The sequence below is a fragment of the Dermochelys coriacea genome, chromosome 6 (assembly GCF_009764565.3).
Source record: "Dermochelys coriacea isolate rDerCor1 chromosome 6, rDerCor1.pri.v4, whole genome shotgun sequence".
NCBI lineage: Eukaryota > Metazoa > Chordata > Testudines > Dermochelyidae > Dermochelys > Dermochelys coriacea.
In genome coordinates, this window is record NC_050073.1 from 123,343,518 (window position 1) to 123,361,775 (window position 18,258).

The window sequence follows — 18,258 nt, forward strand, 5'->3', positions numbered from 1 at the left end:
AACGGAGCTGGAGACCTACAGTTCTCCCCCAAGGAGTTCATTCACAAATTTAATTCATGTATTTTTTTTTTTTTTAAACGAGCATCATCAGCATGGAAGCATGTCCTCTGGAATGGTGGCCGAAGCATGAAGGGGCATACGAATGTTTAGCTTATCTGGCACGTAAATACCTTGCAATGCCGGCTACAAAAGTGCCATGCAAATGCCTGTTCTCACTTCCTGGTGACATTGTAAATAAGAAGAGAGCAGCATTATCGCCCGTAAATGTAAACAAACTTGTTTGTCTTAGCAATTGGCTGAACAAGAAGTAGGACTGAGGGGACTTGTAGATTCTTAAATTTTACATTGTTTTGTTTTTGAGTGCAGTTATGTAACAAATATCTATATTTGTAAGTTGCACTAACACGATAAAGAGATTGCACTGTATGAGGTGAATTGAAAAATAGTATTTCTTTTATCATTTTTACAGTGCAAGAATTTGTAATATTAATATAAAGTAAGCACTGTATACTTTGTATTCTGTATTTTAATTTAAATTAATATATTTGAAAATGTAGAAAAACATCCAAAATATTTAATAAATTTCAATTGGTGTTCTATTGTTTAACATGCAATTAAAACTGCGATTAATCGCCATTAATTTTTTTGAGTTAAATCACGTAAGTTAATTGTGATTAATCGACAGCCTTAGTTTTTTCTTCACTTTCTTTTGTTTTGCGTGCTTCCCTGTTTTTCTGTGGATGACAGTTTAGCTTTCCCAGCAGTTATTCCTGTTTGCCACTGGGCAATCTCCCACCCTCCACTGTACGATCATCTGTATGTACTTTTATAATAAGGATATAAATGAAGGAAGGAAGATTTGACGTCTCAGAATATCGTAGCACAAAGAGTAGTAACATGAGGAAGGAAAACTGAATATTTAGGGAAATATTCAACAATAATTGCAGCTGTGTAGTGGACTTGGACTATACTGGTTGATATAATACAGGTTAGCTCAGACAGTGAAGTGATGTATTGACAGGTTTCAGAGTAGCAGCCGTGTTAGTCTGTATTCGCAAAAAGAAAAGGAGGACTTGTGGCACCTTAGAGACTAACACATTTATTTGAGCATAAGCTTTCGTGAACTACAGCTCACTTCATCGGATGCATTTGGTGGAAAATACAGTGGGGAGATTTATATACACACACAGAGAACATGAAACAATGGGTTTTATAATACACACTGTAAGGAGAGTGATCACTTAAGATGAGCCATCACCAGCAGCGGGGGGGAGGGGAAAGGAGGAAAACCTTTCATGGTGACAAGCAAGGTAGGCCATTTCCAGCAGTTAACAAGAACATCTGAGGAACAGTGGTGGGGGGGGGGGGAGAAATAACATGGGGAAATAGTTTTACTTTGTGTAATGACTCATCCATTCCCAGTCTCTATTCAAGCCTAAGTTAATTGTATCCAGTTTGCAAATTAATTCCAATTCAGCAGTCTCTCGTTGGAGTCTGTGATGTAGTGTATAGTCCTGCAAAACGCAGAAGGTCTTATTAGTTGACCCAGGCTGCCATATTTTGCCTTGCTCATTTATGCAATTGTAACCATTCTAATAAAAGGACAGTAAAACAGTTCCGATGAAGTGAGCTGTAGCTCACGAAAGCTTATGCTCTAATAAATTTGTTAGTCTCTAAGGTGCCACAAGTACTCCTTTTCTTTTTGCGAATACAGACTAACACGGCTGCTACTCTAAAACAGTTCAGTGATCAATAGTGCTGACTTGCTTTAGAGATAAATTTGGGCACCCTTCATTTGCTTGATTATGTGGAAATGTGAAACTGAGCTGTAGGTCAAATGTTCCAACAGGAGAGCACTCTGATGACCGTTCCATTGCAAAATGAAGGCTTCGCTTTGTGAACTCTGTTGGCTGCACTGTAAGTGTAGCAGGTAGAATAGAGCTACGAATTAACCAAGAGCCCTGCAGTACCCTCCTTCACCAGCTGTAGTCATTAAGACGGGCACTTCAGGAGCAGACTGATACCGTGGGTGAAGAAGGGGCTTTGCGAAGCCTGTGAAATTCTGCTCTCTAGGAGGCAGGCATTTGGGAGTACTGGGTCAATCAGCTAACAAACTTGCTTATTTTTTCAAGTTATTCTGTTGACCTCGGAAGCTGTCCACAGTGGAGTGGGGGTGGAGATGTTTCCCTCCCTCCTTCCTCCCCCCGTATGTACACAAAATTCAAACTACTCTTACTTAGGGGGATTTCTTGTGGTTTTTTTAATTTTTAATGCCTCTAGAATGTATTCACTACATTTGGTTAATAGCAGTTACTTGCTAATGTCTTAAATAATTTTATATTTGTTGTTATAAAATGATTTGGTATTTTTACATTAATATAAATAGACAGTGTGATTGAGTGATTCCTCAGTTTAGCTTTATGGGATTTCTACCTCTTCCTTTAAGAAACAAATTACTTTTACCAGACTAATTTTAATTGTGGAAATATGCAGCTATCAGAAATAGGTTCATCAGTGTCAACTACTAAAAATGTCATCAGTGGTATCACAATTACAAAATTATATTCATAATGTCTTATGTATGTATTTGCTCATAATGAAATGTAAATATGCATCTCATGTATTTATATCTCAAAACAGATATGATCACATTCTGAAGTGGGAACTCTTCCAACTGGCTGATCTAGATACATACCAGGGAATGCTGAAGCTGCTCTTCATGAAAGAACTGGAACGAATTGTTAAACTGTATGAAGCATACAGGCAAGCCCTTCTCACAGAGCTGGAGAATCGCAAACTAAGGCAGCAGTGGTATGCACAACAACATGGCAAGAATTTTTAAGCTAACAGGTTTTTTTAAATGGAATTTCATGAGGACACAAAGCTTTAAAAGATTTTTTTTTTTTTTTAAACCACGAACAAGTGCTTTGGTTTAAAAGGCAGCTTATTTTTGTCAATGTTGCACCTTTGTCAATAATTATCCTCTTGAATTTTTTTCTACATCTATAAGGTATTGTTTATAGAATGAAAAACATGTTTGTTCTTTTTCTGTATAAAAGAGTTAGTTTATTATTCTGAGAACCAGTATGAAGGAAAAAAACCCTTGATTCTGGTATCTCCTTTTAGCAGCCAGCTGTATTAAGAAGCTGTCTATATATTTTTACATGGTGATAGATGCAATTATAAGGAATGTCATGGATGCAAAACAATGTTGTTAAAATCCAAATTAATAAGTTTATTTCCCTTCAGATGCCCTGTGTGTCTCTGGGAAGAGTCTGTTCTTTGTGCAACATCTAAGCTAAGATGTTTACTGCTTTAATGTACAGAACACTGACACTGTTACTTTACAGTAACCCTCAGTAATATTACTAAATAGTGCAGAAGCATAGATTTTTTTTTTTCCAATCAGAACAAAATGCTTCATTGATGAAGTATGAGGTTGCCTTATATTTTTAATATGTTATATGCATTGTAACACTTTAGATTTGCCAGCAATCTGCACAGAACTTGGTCATGGGGCAAGATACCTGCAACATCTTCAAGACTAAGGGCCGGTCTGCAGTTCAAATATAGGTTGACCTAGCTGCATTGCTCAGGTGTGAGATATAGTTAAGCTGACCTAACCGCCAGCGTAGACAGCACTAGGTCAACAGCAGCATTCCTCCCTCGATCTAGCTAGTGCGTCTCTGGGGGGTGGATTACCTATACCAATGGGAGAATCTCCTCCATTGCCATAGTAAGTGTCTGTGCTACAGCGGTGCCGCTGTATTGCTTTAGCATTTCCAGTGTAGACATACCCTAAGACCTGCAAGCTGCTCCACATGCATGTTGAGCTAACTGCAGTTGGAAAGCAATAGAATTATCTAACTGACTTATCAGCCATAAATCTCCATGTTAAAATCAGGGATGCATTTTTTGCAAAAATGTTGTCTTGTAATGAAGTTTTCTTTACACATGAAGTTTTTAACCTGCACAACTACCCCTTCCAGTATCGTACTTTGGTTCATTAATTGTTTATGGCTCCTTTTTTGAGTGCAATAAATACTGTTGCAAATAAAAATATATATTTCCTGTAAATCCCATCAATTCAATAAATTTCAATTTTTTGTTTTAAATAAGGAAAGTGTGAATATCATTGATTTACAGAGATTAAAATTTGAACAAAACATAGCAAAAATATTTTTTGCCTTTTTAAAAGACCAGAGAAAATGGCTTCCAATGAGCTCCTCCAAACCATGAAAATCCTTTGATCAGAGGACAAAGACATCAGAAATAAGCGGATTCTGGGAAGATTTTATCTTTAATTCAGGAATTAAACTCAGTCTGTGGATTGGACCAATTTACATTTTAATTATCTGTGAGGCAGGTCTACAAAAACTGATAGTATGCCATCCTTGATCCATAGCAGGTCTCCCACTGCGAACAGGAGCCTTGTACAAAGGTCCTGGACAGAATAAAGTTGTTGTTGCGTTCAGCATTAGTCCGTGGGAAGCAATGCTCTCTGCTGTTTGTGTGCACTACCCACCTTGTGCAAACCCTGTGAAGTAATTGGGCTCATCCCGTGCGTATTTACACTTGAATTTTAAAATCTGCTGTTTAAAGCTTTTAAGCCTAACAGCAGCCTCCTGATGAGATGAAATGGATGTGGTTTGTATCTCTGAGCATGGTTGCAAACGCAGGGAAAGAACGCTCCATTGGCTTTGCATCAGTTCACATGGGGAAGGTTTTCTTTACAGCCACAGGAGCAGGAAGCTTTCTTGAAAAGTAACGCTTACATTCAGCACAGTCTGAATCTGTTGTGCAGGCCAGATAAATGCCTCCCTCGGCTAGGCCAGGCCTGCAGGCTGGATGCTTGACACCATTGCTGTAGCTCAGGGGTGGCCAACCTGAGCTGGAGCCGGAATTTACCAATGTGCATGGCCAAAGAGCCACAGTAATACATCAGCAGCCCCCCATCTGCTCCCCCCCACCACTCCCAGCACTTCCCACCCACCGGCAGCCCTGCCAATCAGCGCCTCTCCCTCCCTCCCCACACCTGATCAGTTGTTTCGTGGTGTGCAGGAGTCTCTGAGAGGAAGGGAGAAGAGTGAGCAGGCTCAGGGGAGGGGGCAGGAAGGGGTGGAGTGGGGGCAGAGCCAGGGGTTGAGCAGTGAGCACCCTCCCAGCACATTGGAAAGTTGGTGCCTGTAGCTCCAGCCCCGGAGTCAGTGCCTAGACAAGGAGCCGCATATTAACTTCTGAAGAGCCACATGTGGCTCCGGAGACACAGGTTGGCCACCTCTGCTGTAGCTGATCAAGGCTGTAAGCTTGTTATGGATACTGTTGATTTCTCAGTCCCTCCCTGACTTCCTACAGGAAGGCTGTAGGTGGGTGTGTTGCCGGCCCAGTGAGGAGCGGGGAGCGTTGGGAGGGATCCTGCCTGTCGCTCACTTGGCAGTAGCAACTCCTATCCCATGGATCTCTCTCAACCCGCAGACCAAAAGGTTTCTCCCCCCCCCCCCGACTCTCCTTTCTGGTCCCAGCTCCCTCTACCCTGACCCAACTGCTGAACCATCCCCCCAGTCTGGCCGGTCTGGGAGGAAGCGTCCGGAGAGACCGGGACCGTTTCCTTCTGCCCGAGACCTGGACCAGCTGGGACCTCTTCCCCCTCCCCGTGGCAGCAGAACCAGGAGGTCGAATGGCCCTGCTGTGGAAATATTTGGAGTGCTGATGTTTCCCCCACCCCCACAATATCTTGTGGGACCTGCTTGTGTTCCCACAGGGGTGACTGAGGCGAGAGCAGAAGAGGGGAGGGGGGGCTGGAGCAGGGGCTGGAGCAGTTGCCTGGGCGCATAAGATTGAACTGGCCATTGGGAAGCAGGTAGGAAACAGCTGGCGGAGACAACTGGGGTGGGGGCAGGACTCTGAGCACATGTGCCAGCCGGTGGGGTGGGGGACAGGTCAGCATCTGGGTGGAAGGCCAAGGGGGTGTTGGTGTGCACCAAAGGTGGGAGATCACAGGGCACCCCCCAGCCAAGTTCCCCTTCTATCCCTCTGCCCCCTCATTCATCGTGAGCTGCCCCGACCTCTCTCCTGTACCAATTATTCTATTATTCATTTATTGTGTGATGTTAGAATTATAGAAGTATAAGATTGATCAGTAGTCAGAAGGGATAAATATGATTAGGTATCTAAGTAAGGAGGGTTGAAATGCAAGGCCTACAGGCTGAGGCTTGTAAGATCTTAACTTTAAGGGCTAATATGGCTAAGCTAAGAAATCTTTGACATAAGTAAGTGATTGAAGAATAACCCAATGCCATAAGATTAGGGAAAAAGATGTGCCTTTGGATGATATTTAGGAAAAATTAGCCGTAAGATTAATTTTAGATCACAAAATGCTCTAGAGGCACTTTTCTTTTTTTCCTAACGTGTCCCGTAACCACAGGATACAGGTTGTGTGTTCATGCTAATGAAAATAAAAGGAACTATGCATAACGTATGAAAAACAAGGTACACCAATATTCTTGGGGGACACAATACAAAAAAGGAAGAAGAGGGTTGATACTTTCCCGTACATGTGCGGAAAAGTATGAGGTATAGTCAGAATTACATTATAAAAAGAGGGTGCCCAGATTGGGAACAGTGAGCTCCCTGTGGGAAAACTCCAGCAGGAACCATCCTTCTACTGATGATCAAACCATAAGAGAATCATCAGATCCTAAGACTATGTAGGAGGATGTGAGTATGACTGTAGCTATGGATATATGTAGGATTTATCTATGCTTGGATATTCATAACTTTATTGGTAACTTCAATACAATTGGTAAAAGATATTACACCTTGTTCTTGTGAATGTCTGTTACTTTCCTTGGTCGTCTTGTGTTCCTAGAATCTCTAGATTGGAAACAAGTGGCAGAGGTAAAACTGTTAAACTCGAGACTGTAGCCACCAGAGCCGAACCCACAGTGGTGTAATACAACAGCACTACATTCACTTAAAATAAAAATAAAAGGCTACATGCCCCTGAACCCCAAAGTCTTCACCAGTGATCAGTGGGATGTGATTTAAGAGAAGCACTCTGTCTGTATAGACCAGGGGTGGGGAACCTACGGCCCATAGGCTGGAACCAACCCACTGCTTAATTTAATCTGGCCCATGGCAAGTCTCCATGACACAGGCCTAGGCTCCAGAGTGAAGCCAGAAATGAGGGGTTCAGGGTGCAGGAAGGGAAACTAGGGTTGCCAGGCCATTAAAAGTCCAGTCGCATCCATGCAGCTCCCAGAAGTGGCTGGTATGTCCCTGTGGCCCCTCGGCATAGGGGCGATCAGGGAAGCGCCAGGTACTGCTCCTGCCTCCAGCACTGGCTCTGCAGCTCCCATTGGCCAGGAACCACAGCCAATGGGAGCTGTGGGGGCAGCGTGCACCATGTAGAGCTGCCTGGCCATGCCACCGCCTAGGAGTCAGAGCAGGCAGGGAGCCTCCCTTAGCCCCAGCCTGAGGTAAGTGTCGCCTGGCCAGAGCCTGTATCCCAAACCCCCTGCCCCAGGTTGAAACCCCGTCCTGCACCCTAACTCCCTCCCAGACCCCACACCCCAATCCCCTTGGTCCCAGCCTGGAGCCCCCTCTTACACCCCAACCTCCAGCCCGGAGCCCCCATCCTGCACCCTGAACGCCTCATTTCTGGCCCCACCCTGGAGCATAGAGCCTGGCCCCGAGCCTTTGCACCCACCCCGCAGGGCTGTGTGGCCCACGACTGATTTTTAATGTGGGTCAGTGGCCCCTGATAGAAAAAAGGTTCCTCACCCCTGGTGTAGACCCTCTTGGCATGAACTGCAAGGTACCTAGTTTGCCAGCAGTCTGCATGAGGCAGAGCAATCTATAGGGCAGTGGTTCTCAACCGGGGTCCGGGGCCTGCTGGGGGGACAGGAGCAGGTTTCCGGGGGTCTGCCAAAATAAACCAGAGAAGGGCCGGCCTTAGACTTGCTGGGGCCCCAGGCAGAAACCCAAAGCCTGAGAACTTAGTTTCACGGAGCCCCTTGGGGCCCTGGGCAACTGCACTGTGTACTACCCCCTGACGCTAGTGGCTTTTAATCGACTGGATACGCAGAAAAACAATTGTGGCAGCGGAGGTGGGCCATGGAATTTTTATAGCATGTTCGGGGGGCCTCAGGAAGAAAAAGGTTGAGGACCCCTGCTATAGAGCACTGGCCATGGCTTGGGCGGTGAATCCTGCACCCCAAACCCCACAGGAAACCTCCATTGCTTTGCCTCCTCTGAGACCTTGACAGTGCAGTCCATGCATGGGCCACAGGTGGTGGAAAGGGATATATATATGTAAATGTTTGTGCTTGCCTGCTTTGCTGAGATGGCGTTCCCACACTGTCACCATACCACAACCGCCACTTGCAGGGCGTGCTGCTGCAGGCAGTGCCCCTTCGGTGGGGCAAGGAGGAGAAGGTTGCTGGACTACTGGACCCCACTCCGTGAACTTGGACCCTGGGTGGGTCACATGAAAAAGACAACCTGTAGTTGGTGGGTTGCCTTATTGAAAAGTCTGGGACCCTCTGTAATTGGGTGCATTGAATTTGACTGCTTAAGAAGGTATTTTTCATCATTTTGTGACTTATGCAGCAAATTTGTTACATAAATTGTGCAACATTTAAACAAGCATTACCTAATTTGTTTGACAGGTGGGCTGCTTTCCTTAGCAACAATGTAAGCACACTGCTCTATTATAAATGCAGAGGATTTAATCTACAGCTATGGGGGGTGACAAGGAGTAAAAATATCAGTAATAAGCACAAGGGAGTGATCTGCACAATATCCAAACAAGTTCTTCCATGAAAGTGGAGGTTTATTATTTTGTTCAACATGCAGCCTGCTGCTAGATGAGTCATAAGGCAAGCTGTGATAAATATTTGGAGACAGCGTCCCACAAACGTAGCGGCCTTGAAATCTGAAGAGGGCAGAGAATGCAAAGGGCAAAAAACTCAGATGTTTGAGGGGAAAACAGGAACAACTTCATAGATGGACAGAGCTTTTTAAGCCGAGTCTTTGTGTAGCAAAGCTGCCACTAAAAAACCCTTGAGTATTTAGAATGTAACCTGAAAAATGTTGGAACTGCACCAGAGGATTGGGCCAAAAGAAATCTGATGAGGTTCAACAAGGACAAGTGCAGAGTCCTGCACTTAGGATGGAAGAATCCCTTGCACCGCTACAGACTAGGGACTGAATGGCTCAGCAGCAGTTCTGCAGAAAAGGACTTGGGGGTTACAGTGGACAAGAAGCTGGATATGAGTCAACAGTGTGCCAATGGCATTTTGGGATGTGTAAGTAGGGGCATTGCCAGCAGATCGAGGGACGTGATCGTTCTCCTCTATTCGACATTGGTGAGGCCTCATCTGGAGTACTGTGTCCAGTTTTGGGCCCCACACTACAAGAAGGATGTGGAAAAATTGGTAACAGTCCAGCAGAGGGCAACAAAAATGATTAGGGGTCTAGAGCACATGACTTATGAGGAGAGGCTGAGGGAGCTGGGATTGTTTAGTCTGCGGAAGAGAAGAATGAGGGGGGATTTGATAGCTGCTTTCAACTACCTGAAAGGGGGTTCCAAAGAGGATGGATCTAGACTGTTCTCAGTGGTAGCAGATGACAGAACGAGGAGTAAAGGTCTCAAGTTGCAGTGGGGGAGGTTTAGGTTGGATATTAGGAAAAACTTTTTCACTAGGAGGGTGGTGAAACACTGGAATGCGTTACCTAGGGAGGTGGTGGAATCTCCTTCCTTAGAAGTTTTTAAGGTCAGGCTTGACAAAGCCCTGGCTGGGATGATTTAGTTGTGGATTGGTCCTGCTTTGAGCAGGGGGTTGGACTAGATGACCTCCTGAGGTCGCTTCCAACCCTGATATTCTATGATTCTAAGTTCAAGCCATCTACAGGAATTTTATTTGCCGAGAGTATTTGAAAACAATGTAAAGAAAATTGAAAGAAAAGCTGAAGATTTATGATGGGATCGGTATTGTCACCGAGACCACACAGATAGAAGAGAAGAGAGAGATTCTCAACAAGTTGGTTTCAGAGTAGCAGCCGTGTTAGTCTGTATTCTCAAAAAGAAAAGGAGTACTTGTGGCACCTTAGAGACTAACAAATTTATTAGAGCATAAGCTTTCGTGAGCTACAGCTCACTTCATCGGATGCATTTGGTGGAAAAAACAGAGTAGAGATTTATATACACACACACAGAGAACATGAAACAATGGGTTTATCATACACACTGTAAGGAGAGTGATCACTTAAGATAAGCCATCACCAACAGCAGGGGGGGAAAGAGGAAAACCTTTCATGGTGACAAGCAGGTAGGCTAATTCCAGCAGTTAACAAGAATATCAGAGGAACAGTGGGGGGTGGGGTGGGAGGGAGAAATACCATGGGGAAATAGTTTTACTTTGTGTAATGACTCATCCATTCCCAGTCTCTATTCAAGCCTAAATTAATTGTATCCAGTTTGCAAATTAATTCCAATTCAGCAGTCTCTCGTTGGAGTCTGTTTTTGAAGCTTTTTTGTTGAAGTATAGCCACTCTTAGGTCTGTGATCGAGTGACCAGAGAGATTGAAGTGTTCTCCAACTGGTTTTTGAATGTTATAATTCTTGACGTCTGATTTGTGTCCATTCATTCTTTTACGTAGAGACTGTCCAGTTTGGCCAATGTACATGGCAGAGGGGCATTGCTGGCACATGATGGCATATATCACATTGGTAGATGCGCAGGTGAAGGAGCCTCTGATAGTGTGGCTGATGTGATTAGGCCCTATGATGGTATCCCCTGAATAGATATGTGGACAGAGTTGGCAACGGGCTTTGTTGCAAGGATAGGTTCCTGGGTTAGTGGTTCTGTTGTGTGGTGTGTGGTTGCTGGTGAGTATTTGCTTCAGATTGGGGGGCTGTCTGTAAGCAAGGACTGGTCTGTCTCCCAAGATCTGAGAGAGCGATGGCTCGTCCTTCAGGATAGGTTGTAGATCCTTGATGATGCGTTGGAGGGGTTTTAGTTGGGGGCTGAAGGTGATGGCTAGTGGCGTTCTGTTGTTTTCTTTGTTGGGCCTGTCCTGTAGTAGGTGACTTCTGGGTACTCTTCTGGCTCTGTCAATCTGTTTCTTCACTTCAGCAGGTGGGTACTGTAGTTGTAGGAATGCATTCCACACAAAGATGGACTACAAGCCGTCAGGAACAGTATCCCCGATACTGTCACGGCTAACCTGGTGGCAGAACTTTGTGACTTTGTCCTGACCCATAACTATTTCACATTTGGTGACAATGTATACCTTCAAATCAGCGGCACTGCGATGGGTACCCGCATGGCCCCACAGTATGCCAACATTTTTATGGCTGACTTAGAACAACGCTTCCTCAGCTCTCGTTCCCTAATGCCCCTACTCTACTTGCGCTACATTGATGACATCTTCATCATCTGGACCCATGGAAAAGAAGCTCTTGAGGAATTCCACCATGATTTCAACAATTTCCATCCCACCATCAACCTCAGCCTGGACCAGTCCACACAAGAGATCCACTTCCTGGACACTACGGTGCTAATAAGCGATGGTCACATAAACACCACCCTATATCGGAAACCTACTGACCGCTATTCCTACCTACATGCCTCTAGCTTTCATCCAGATCATACCACTCGATCCATTGTCTACAGCCAAGCGCTACGATATAACCGCATTTGCTCCAACCCCTCAGACAGAGACAAACACCTACAAGATCTCTATCATGCATTCCTACAACTACAGTACCCACCTGCTGAAGTGAAGAAACAGATTGACAGAGCCAGAAGAGTACCCAGAAGTCACCTACTACAGGACAGGCCCAACAAAGAAAACAACAGAACGCCACTAGCCATCACCTTCAGCCCCCAACTAAAACCCCTCCAACGCATCATCAAGGATCTACAACCTATCCTGAAGGACGAGCCATCGCTCTCTCAGATCTTGGGAGACAGACCAGTCCTTGCTTACAGACAGCCCCCCAATCTGAAGCAAATACTCACCAGCAACCACACACCACACAACAGAACCACTAACCCAGGAACCTATCCTTGCAACAAAGCCCGTTGCCAACTCTGTCCACATATCTATTCAGGGGATACCATCATAGGGCCTAATCACATCAGCCACACTATCAGAGGCTCCTTCACCTGCGCATCTACCAATGTGATATATGCCATCATGTGCCAGCAATGCCCCTCTGCCATGTACATTGGCCAAACTGGACAGTCTCTACGTAAAAGAATGAATGGACACAAATCAGACGTCAAGAATTATAACATTCAAAAACCAGTTGGAGAACACTTCAATCTCTCTGGTCACTCGATCACAGACCTAAGAGTGGCTATACTTCAACAAAAAAGCTTCAAAAACAGACTCCAACGAGAGACTGCTGAATTGGAATTAATTTGCAAACTGGATACAATTAACTTAGGCTTGAATAGAGACTGGGAATGGATGAGTCATTACACAAAGTAAAACTATTTCCCCATGGTATTTCTCCCTCCCACCCCACCCCCCACTGTTCCTCTGATATTCTTGTTAACTGCTGGAATTAGCCTACCTGCTTGTCACCATGAAAGGTTTTCCTCCTTTCCCCCCCCGCTGCTGGTGATGGCTTATCTTAAGTGATCACTCTCCTTACAGTGTGTATGATAAACCCATTGTTTCATGTTCTCTGTGTGTGTGTATATAAATCTCTCCTCTGCTTTTTCCACCAAATGCATCCGATGAAGTGAGCTGTAGCTCACGAAAGCTTATGCTCTAATAAATTTGTTAGTCTCTAAGGTGCCACAAGTACTCCTTTTCTTTTTTCAACAAGTTGGCTGTTTTAAGCTAACGACAATGTGAACGTGGATTGATGGTAAACGTGCTTCTGTTGGACTGTGTGGTTTTGGATGGGATCGGTATTGTCACCGAGACCACACAGATAGAAGAGAAGAGAGAGATTCTCAACAAGTTGGCTGTTTTAAGCTAACGACAATGTGAACGTGGATTGATGGTAAACGTGCTTCTGTTGGACTGTGTGGTTTTGGACTTTAAGCCTATTAGCCAAGCAATACAGGAAATGTTGGATAAATACAAGGTTTCCTTGGACCAGATCGCTGCTATTGTGTCACAAGGGAGACTAAGACGACGTGGGGAGTGGAGCATGAAGCCGTTGTTTCAGAGTGCTGTGCTTGTGATGTGTTGCTCACCTGTTAAACTTGGCTGGTTGGCGTGTGGCGTAAAAACTCTGAAAAATGACTTAGTTGTGGAATGATCCATGCACATAAAGCTCATTTCTGTATGCTCTTGGAGGATAAACAAAAAAAAAAAAAGAGTCCAGGTATTCCATCCATTCCCATTGTAACACCCTGGAACAGTGGGTTTAATGCTGCTTTTTTTCATTTAGCCCACGCAGAGGAGACTACATTCCATTTTTCAAAGAAGATAAGGGATCGCTCTAGCAGTTTGTGCACTGTAGATGTAACCAATTTGCGCCAGTCACCAGAAGTCCTTGAACAGCTGATCGTCTTGTAGATGTGTGTGCCTGCTGTCATGCACGACTTGACAAAATGTGGAGGATCTGTGCTATGTTCACACAGTGTGACCAGTGACATGCCCAACCTCATCACGTGGGCAAAGAGCCGTGCTGATGAATGTGAGTATGCGATTGGCACAGAAGCACTCCTTAATACAGGCTGGAACATGGGAAACATCCATGCAGTGTCACCCTACTGCTGGAGTTTGTCAGCCAGCCGTGGCACTGTTCAATGCCATTCACGTATTTGACTCAACTCAAGCAAAACTATCTCATGACAGCTGAGAGAGAAGCATTTGAGGCCATTACAGTTATCTTCAAAAAGTGGAGCACAGTGTGACTATCATGCTTGCCTTGAAACCGTCTATGAAAAACGATGTGACAGTGTTTACCGGGTCTGGAGAAACCTGGAAACAAGATTCCTAATGCTTGCTGTAAATAGTGTAGAGTGCTTGACTGGGCCAGGAAAAAGTGGTGTTAAAGAAATTGGATAATTTTCTACATACAAAAATATACCTCAAGACCCACACTTGATCTAAGCCTTTCTATGGACAATGGCTTGTGCCGCCATAAACTTAAAAAAAAGAAACAACTACCACACCAAATGCCTGTCACTTTCTCTGGCTCTATATTTAAAAATGAGTCACTTCAGTTCACATAGTTAAGACAAAAACAAATTTTTAAATGCCTTTTTTCCTGTGTTTATAGATAAAAGTCCTTCCTCAGTAGTCTAAGTATACTATATTTAAAGAGGCATAGATAGTTGAATTTTCATACGTGCAACTTTACACGCCATTTCCCTCTAAAGTGAGGACTTTTACTAAACGTACTGTGGCTGCTCTGTGATTTTTGATTTTAAAAAATGTCATGACAAATCCGCCACCCTCTGAATGATCAGTATCAAATTCCACCGTGCATTTCTAAAAACAGCAGCTAACATTTTTGAGGGATTACATCTAAAGAAAAGCACAATGTTCATCAAATAAATGATAGAAAAATAAACCTAGATACACTAAGATCTAAGAAAACACCAGTTAATGAATTAATTGTTCACGATATGATCAACTTCATAGGAACCAAAAGGAAACTTTAATACTCTGACAATAAAATAGAACTGTGAACACACTTTCTATGCACTAAATGAAAATATATACAGAAAACAGTGAAACTTTCTCAAATACATGTACAAAGTCATCTTTTTGTGCATTAAAATTATCAAAGGAAAAGCATACTTTCCTCACAATATCATTAAACATACCATAGCAGAAGTGGCCTTACAATTTCTGACAAAGCACATTAGTACATATTTTTTTTAAAAAGTGTTGATGTAATTGGGTAGTTCATGGCAGATATGAGGAAAAATGTTGATTAATCAAACCTTTGGTTACGTGATATTTACTTGAACAAGCATATCTGGGAATAATATAAGAGGGTGGTTCTTTTGAGTAATGCTAGGATTTACATCTGGAAAACTTATCTTATTACCACATCATGTTGTTAGTGATCTCATAATATTGCACACTAAATTTAAGATGGAAAGCAAGATTTCATAAATCAAGTCAAAACCAGGCATGAATTATGCTTGATATTAAAAATTAAGAGTATTGTATATATTTGCAGCAAAATCAAGTATGTACATATAAACAAAATGAAAAACATGCCTACATCTTCCCATCAAACAGCGTGTTGTCAAAATTAAAACAAACACATCAAACCATCTTTACAAGTGAATTATTTTGTGTTCTCCCTGTTTCATTTCAGGAGCTTCAGAAACTTGTACATGAATACAACTAGGCGAGTATTTAACTGATGAGGTGTATGTGCTTCATTCATGCACCTACATGAAAACATCTGTCTTACATTTTCTTCTTTTCTGAATCTTCAGTAGAGTCTGATTTCTGTGCAGGGAACGCATGGTGATACAAATGTCTGTGGGTTGCTGCTACACTATAAAGTTTGTACAAAGCCTACAAAAGATGTAAACATTCTTAGATCAGTGAGTTTATAGAGCAAGTTATCTATTTTGCATTCATATTATAGTAGCAGGTTCAAAATAGTCACAATGTACACCTTGACTTCTTCTAATACTTTAATTTCCATCTGTGCTAAATGTAATTTATGAAATCTGTCTAGAAAAATAAATATAACAAACTAACTCCTCCTTTCCATGCTCCAGTCACTAGAGTGAAATAGGTTCATGGGTCTGTTACTCCCGCTAAGCTAATGGACCTGGTCCAGTAAAACTTACTATGATGGTGGGCTGGTTGGACTATCTGTGGTAATGGAAGCAAGGATTTCTAGGTCTAAAAGCGTAAGCTTCTATTGGTTGAGCTAAAGAACCCGTTCAATTTGCATGAAGGGAGTAGCCAATCAATACATTCCTTTACAAGGTCCCTTCCTTTAGAGGGAGAGACGGACAACACCTGGCCCATGTGTTTCATAGACCTTACTTTGATTACGTATAATGTGCAAGAATGAAAATCTTTCCCATTCATCAGTGCTACAGCTTCATATATACACCGACCGGTTCCATCGTATGGCCTAAGCAACAACTCAAGGGACTGATAAACGCTGCTCACCTACCAGCTGTTCTTTTAATTGTATGGCAGAATTTAATTGAATCAAATGATACTGTGGGGTGCTTCAAGTCGTATGCTTCCTTGTCTAATAAGGGTGGTCTCTTATATAAATTTCACGTTTAAGATGCAAATGTTAACATTCAATATATTCATGCACTTTTTGTGAAGATCATCTAGGTGGTTGTAAAAACATGCCATGCAATAGCCTTTGATCATCAAATGTACATGCAGGCTTTCTAGAAATTACTTCTTTAAACAAATGCAGATTTTAGCCTTTGGGATCCTTTATCATACCAGTGGAGGGTTTTGCTGTTGTCTTCAGAGGGGACAGCACAAATTGTTACAAACAAAACTACCTAATCTAGCAACCAAATCTTTCATTGGCTTCTGCAGAACGCTGATCATGAATGATAATATCCTATTTGCAAAAATAGTTGGGATGAAAAGATGGTAGCTGCCCAAAGGTCTATATTAATTTAATACATTTTCTTTGATGGATGAGGAATGGTTTAACACAGCCCACAGCACCCTCATAAGGTCTGTGTGAATCTGTGTTGGTTTTTCTTTTTATCAAAGTTACTGTCACGCTGTGCATAAGACCAGCACGATGCCCATGCACCTCTCTATGGGGAGGAGAGGGGAGAAGGGGATTACACCCATGCTGCTGAAAATATATGATAGCCACCAAAATAAGGTCTTAATTTTAATTCAGCCATTTCTTAAATTGTTTGAAAATAGTTCTCTTCTTCCGTCCCCCATTGTTGAAACATTTAAGAGGACCACTTAATGCTTGTGTGGGGTTGGGGTTCCCCCTGCCCAATAGTCCTTTTTCAAGACTCTATTTTACATAGCAGAGATGAGTCATTGAACTCTAGAGAGCCCCTTGCATTAATAAGAGCATGTTTGGGCTTCGGGAATGAATGCCACCGGCCCAGATTTCTGAGCAGAAACATGCATGTCAGAAAATAATTTTAAATTAGATGCTGAGAATTTAGATGCTTAAAGGGATCAGAGAAGAAATTTTCTGGTAGCCATATGGAAACTGACTCTGGTTTATAAAACTTTCTACTGTACATTTTTTAATGTTCTGCTGGGGCCTTGATGGCACCGACGAGCTAATAACTTGGGGTCCGGTTGTGCACTCAGTTCTCAGCAGCACACCCTAGCCAACTCAAGGGGAAGTTCTGCTTAAAAATCAACAGCAAGGTGCAACTATCTGGTTCTCAGAGTTCCACTATTAGAGGTGTATCTGAGCATTTGCAGCTGAACGTATAACAGATGTGTTCCAAAAATCAAAGGGCACAAGGCTTCTAGGAGTGGAACCACCAGAGCAGCTCCTCCTCAGGCTTGATATGCCTGAGCAATAAAAAGATACAATAAACCCTTGTTCATTCCTTTGAGTCTCTGATTCAAATGTGCAGTGTCTACACCTAATACCAGTTCCATTTAGAACAGCCTGGTAAAACAGAACGACAGCTTACCCATTTTACAGATAGGCAAACTGGCTTGTCTATACAAACAGTTGGCGAGTGGCAAGCTGAGGGGTAAAACCATCTCATGCTAGCCTGTGGCATGCTAACTATCCCCATAGACCATTCTGCTGTGCACTAAAACCTCCCTAGTGCGCATTGATGTACTCCCATTTCAAAATAAAGTAGGTTTTGCCCCAAAGAGGTATGGAGGGGGGGAATGTAAATATCTTTTTAAATCTCTATTTTAGGTTGGTGTCTCAGAAATGGGTGTAATGGGTACATTCTGAAAATGCAAGATGCGGTCCTTACTCAGGTGAAACTCCTGCAAGATTTGGCTGTTCGAAAATAAACATTTCTTGCATAAGCACATCGTCATAAGCAAAAACTTACACCAAAATTAACCCAGATTCCCTCCTCTATTATCCTGGATTTCTTCTCCTATAGAGCTAACTTCTTCCTCATGCTTTTCGCCCTGAGCCTTGGATTGGATCTATATGCACAGACTCATGTGTCTGTGCAAGAGGCCTCATTGGACTGTCTGTGTGAATCTGATTGCAGGCTCTGAGCCCTCTATTTGTATGACTGGAGAGACATAGATCTCAAGAAAAGCAATTCTGCATGACCAAACGCTTGTATGCCATCTTCCAAAGAGACTTAGCTG

At 43.1% G+C, this 18,258-nt stretch overlaps 2 protein-coding genes across 6 annotated transcripts in view; one reads left to right on the plus strand and one right to left on the minus strand.

The window, feature by feature from the left end:
* Nucleotides 1-4,115, plus strand: part of SAV1 (salvador family WW domain containing protein 1) — a 41,887-nt gene extending 37,772 nt beyond the window's left edge. The window contains exon 5 of the mRNA XM_038407457.2: nucleotides 2,641-4,115. Within this exon, the coding sequence (XP_038263385.1) occupies nucleotides 2,641-2,842 (202 nt within the window). The 3' untranslated portion in view covers nucleotides 2,843-4,115. The remainder of the gene's footprint in view (nucleotides 1-2,640) is intronic.
* Nucleotides 4,116-14,607: 10,492 nt separating this feature from the next.
* ATL1 (atlastin GTPase 1) overlaps nucleotides 14,608-18,258 on the minus strand; it is a 48,033-nt gene continuing 44,382 nt past the window's right edge. For all 5 annotated transcript variants that reach the window (XM_038404678.2, XM_038404677.2, XM_043515928.1 and 2 more), the window contains one exon: nucleotides 14,608-15,513. In XM_038404678.2, the coding sequence (XP_038260606.1) occupies nucleotides 15,403-15,513 (111 nt within the window). In that variant the 3' untranslated portion in view covers nucleotides 14,608-15,402. The remainder of the gene's footprint in view (nucleotides 15,514-18,258) is intronic.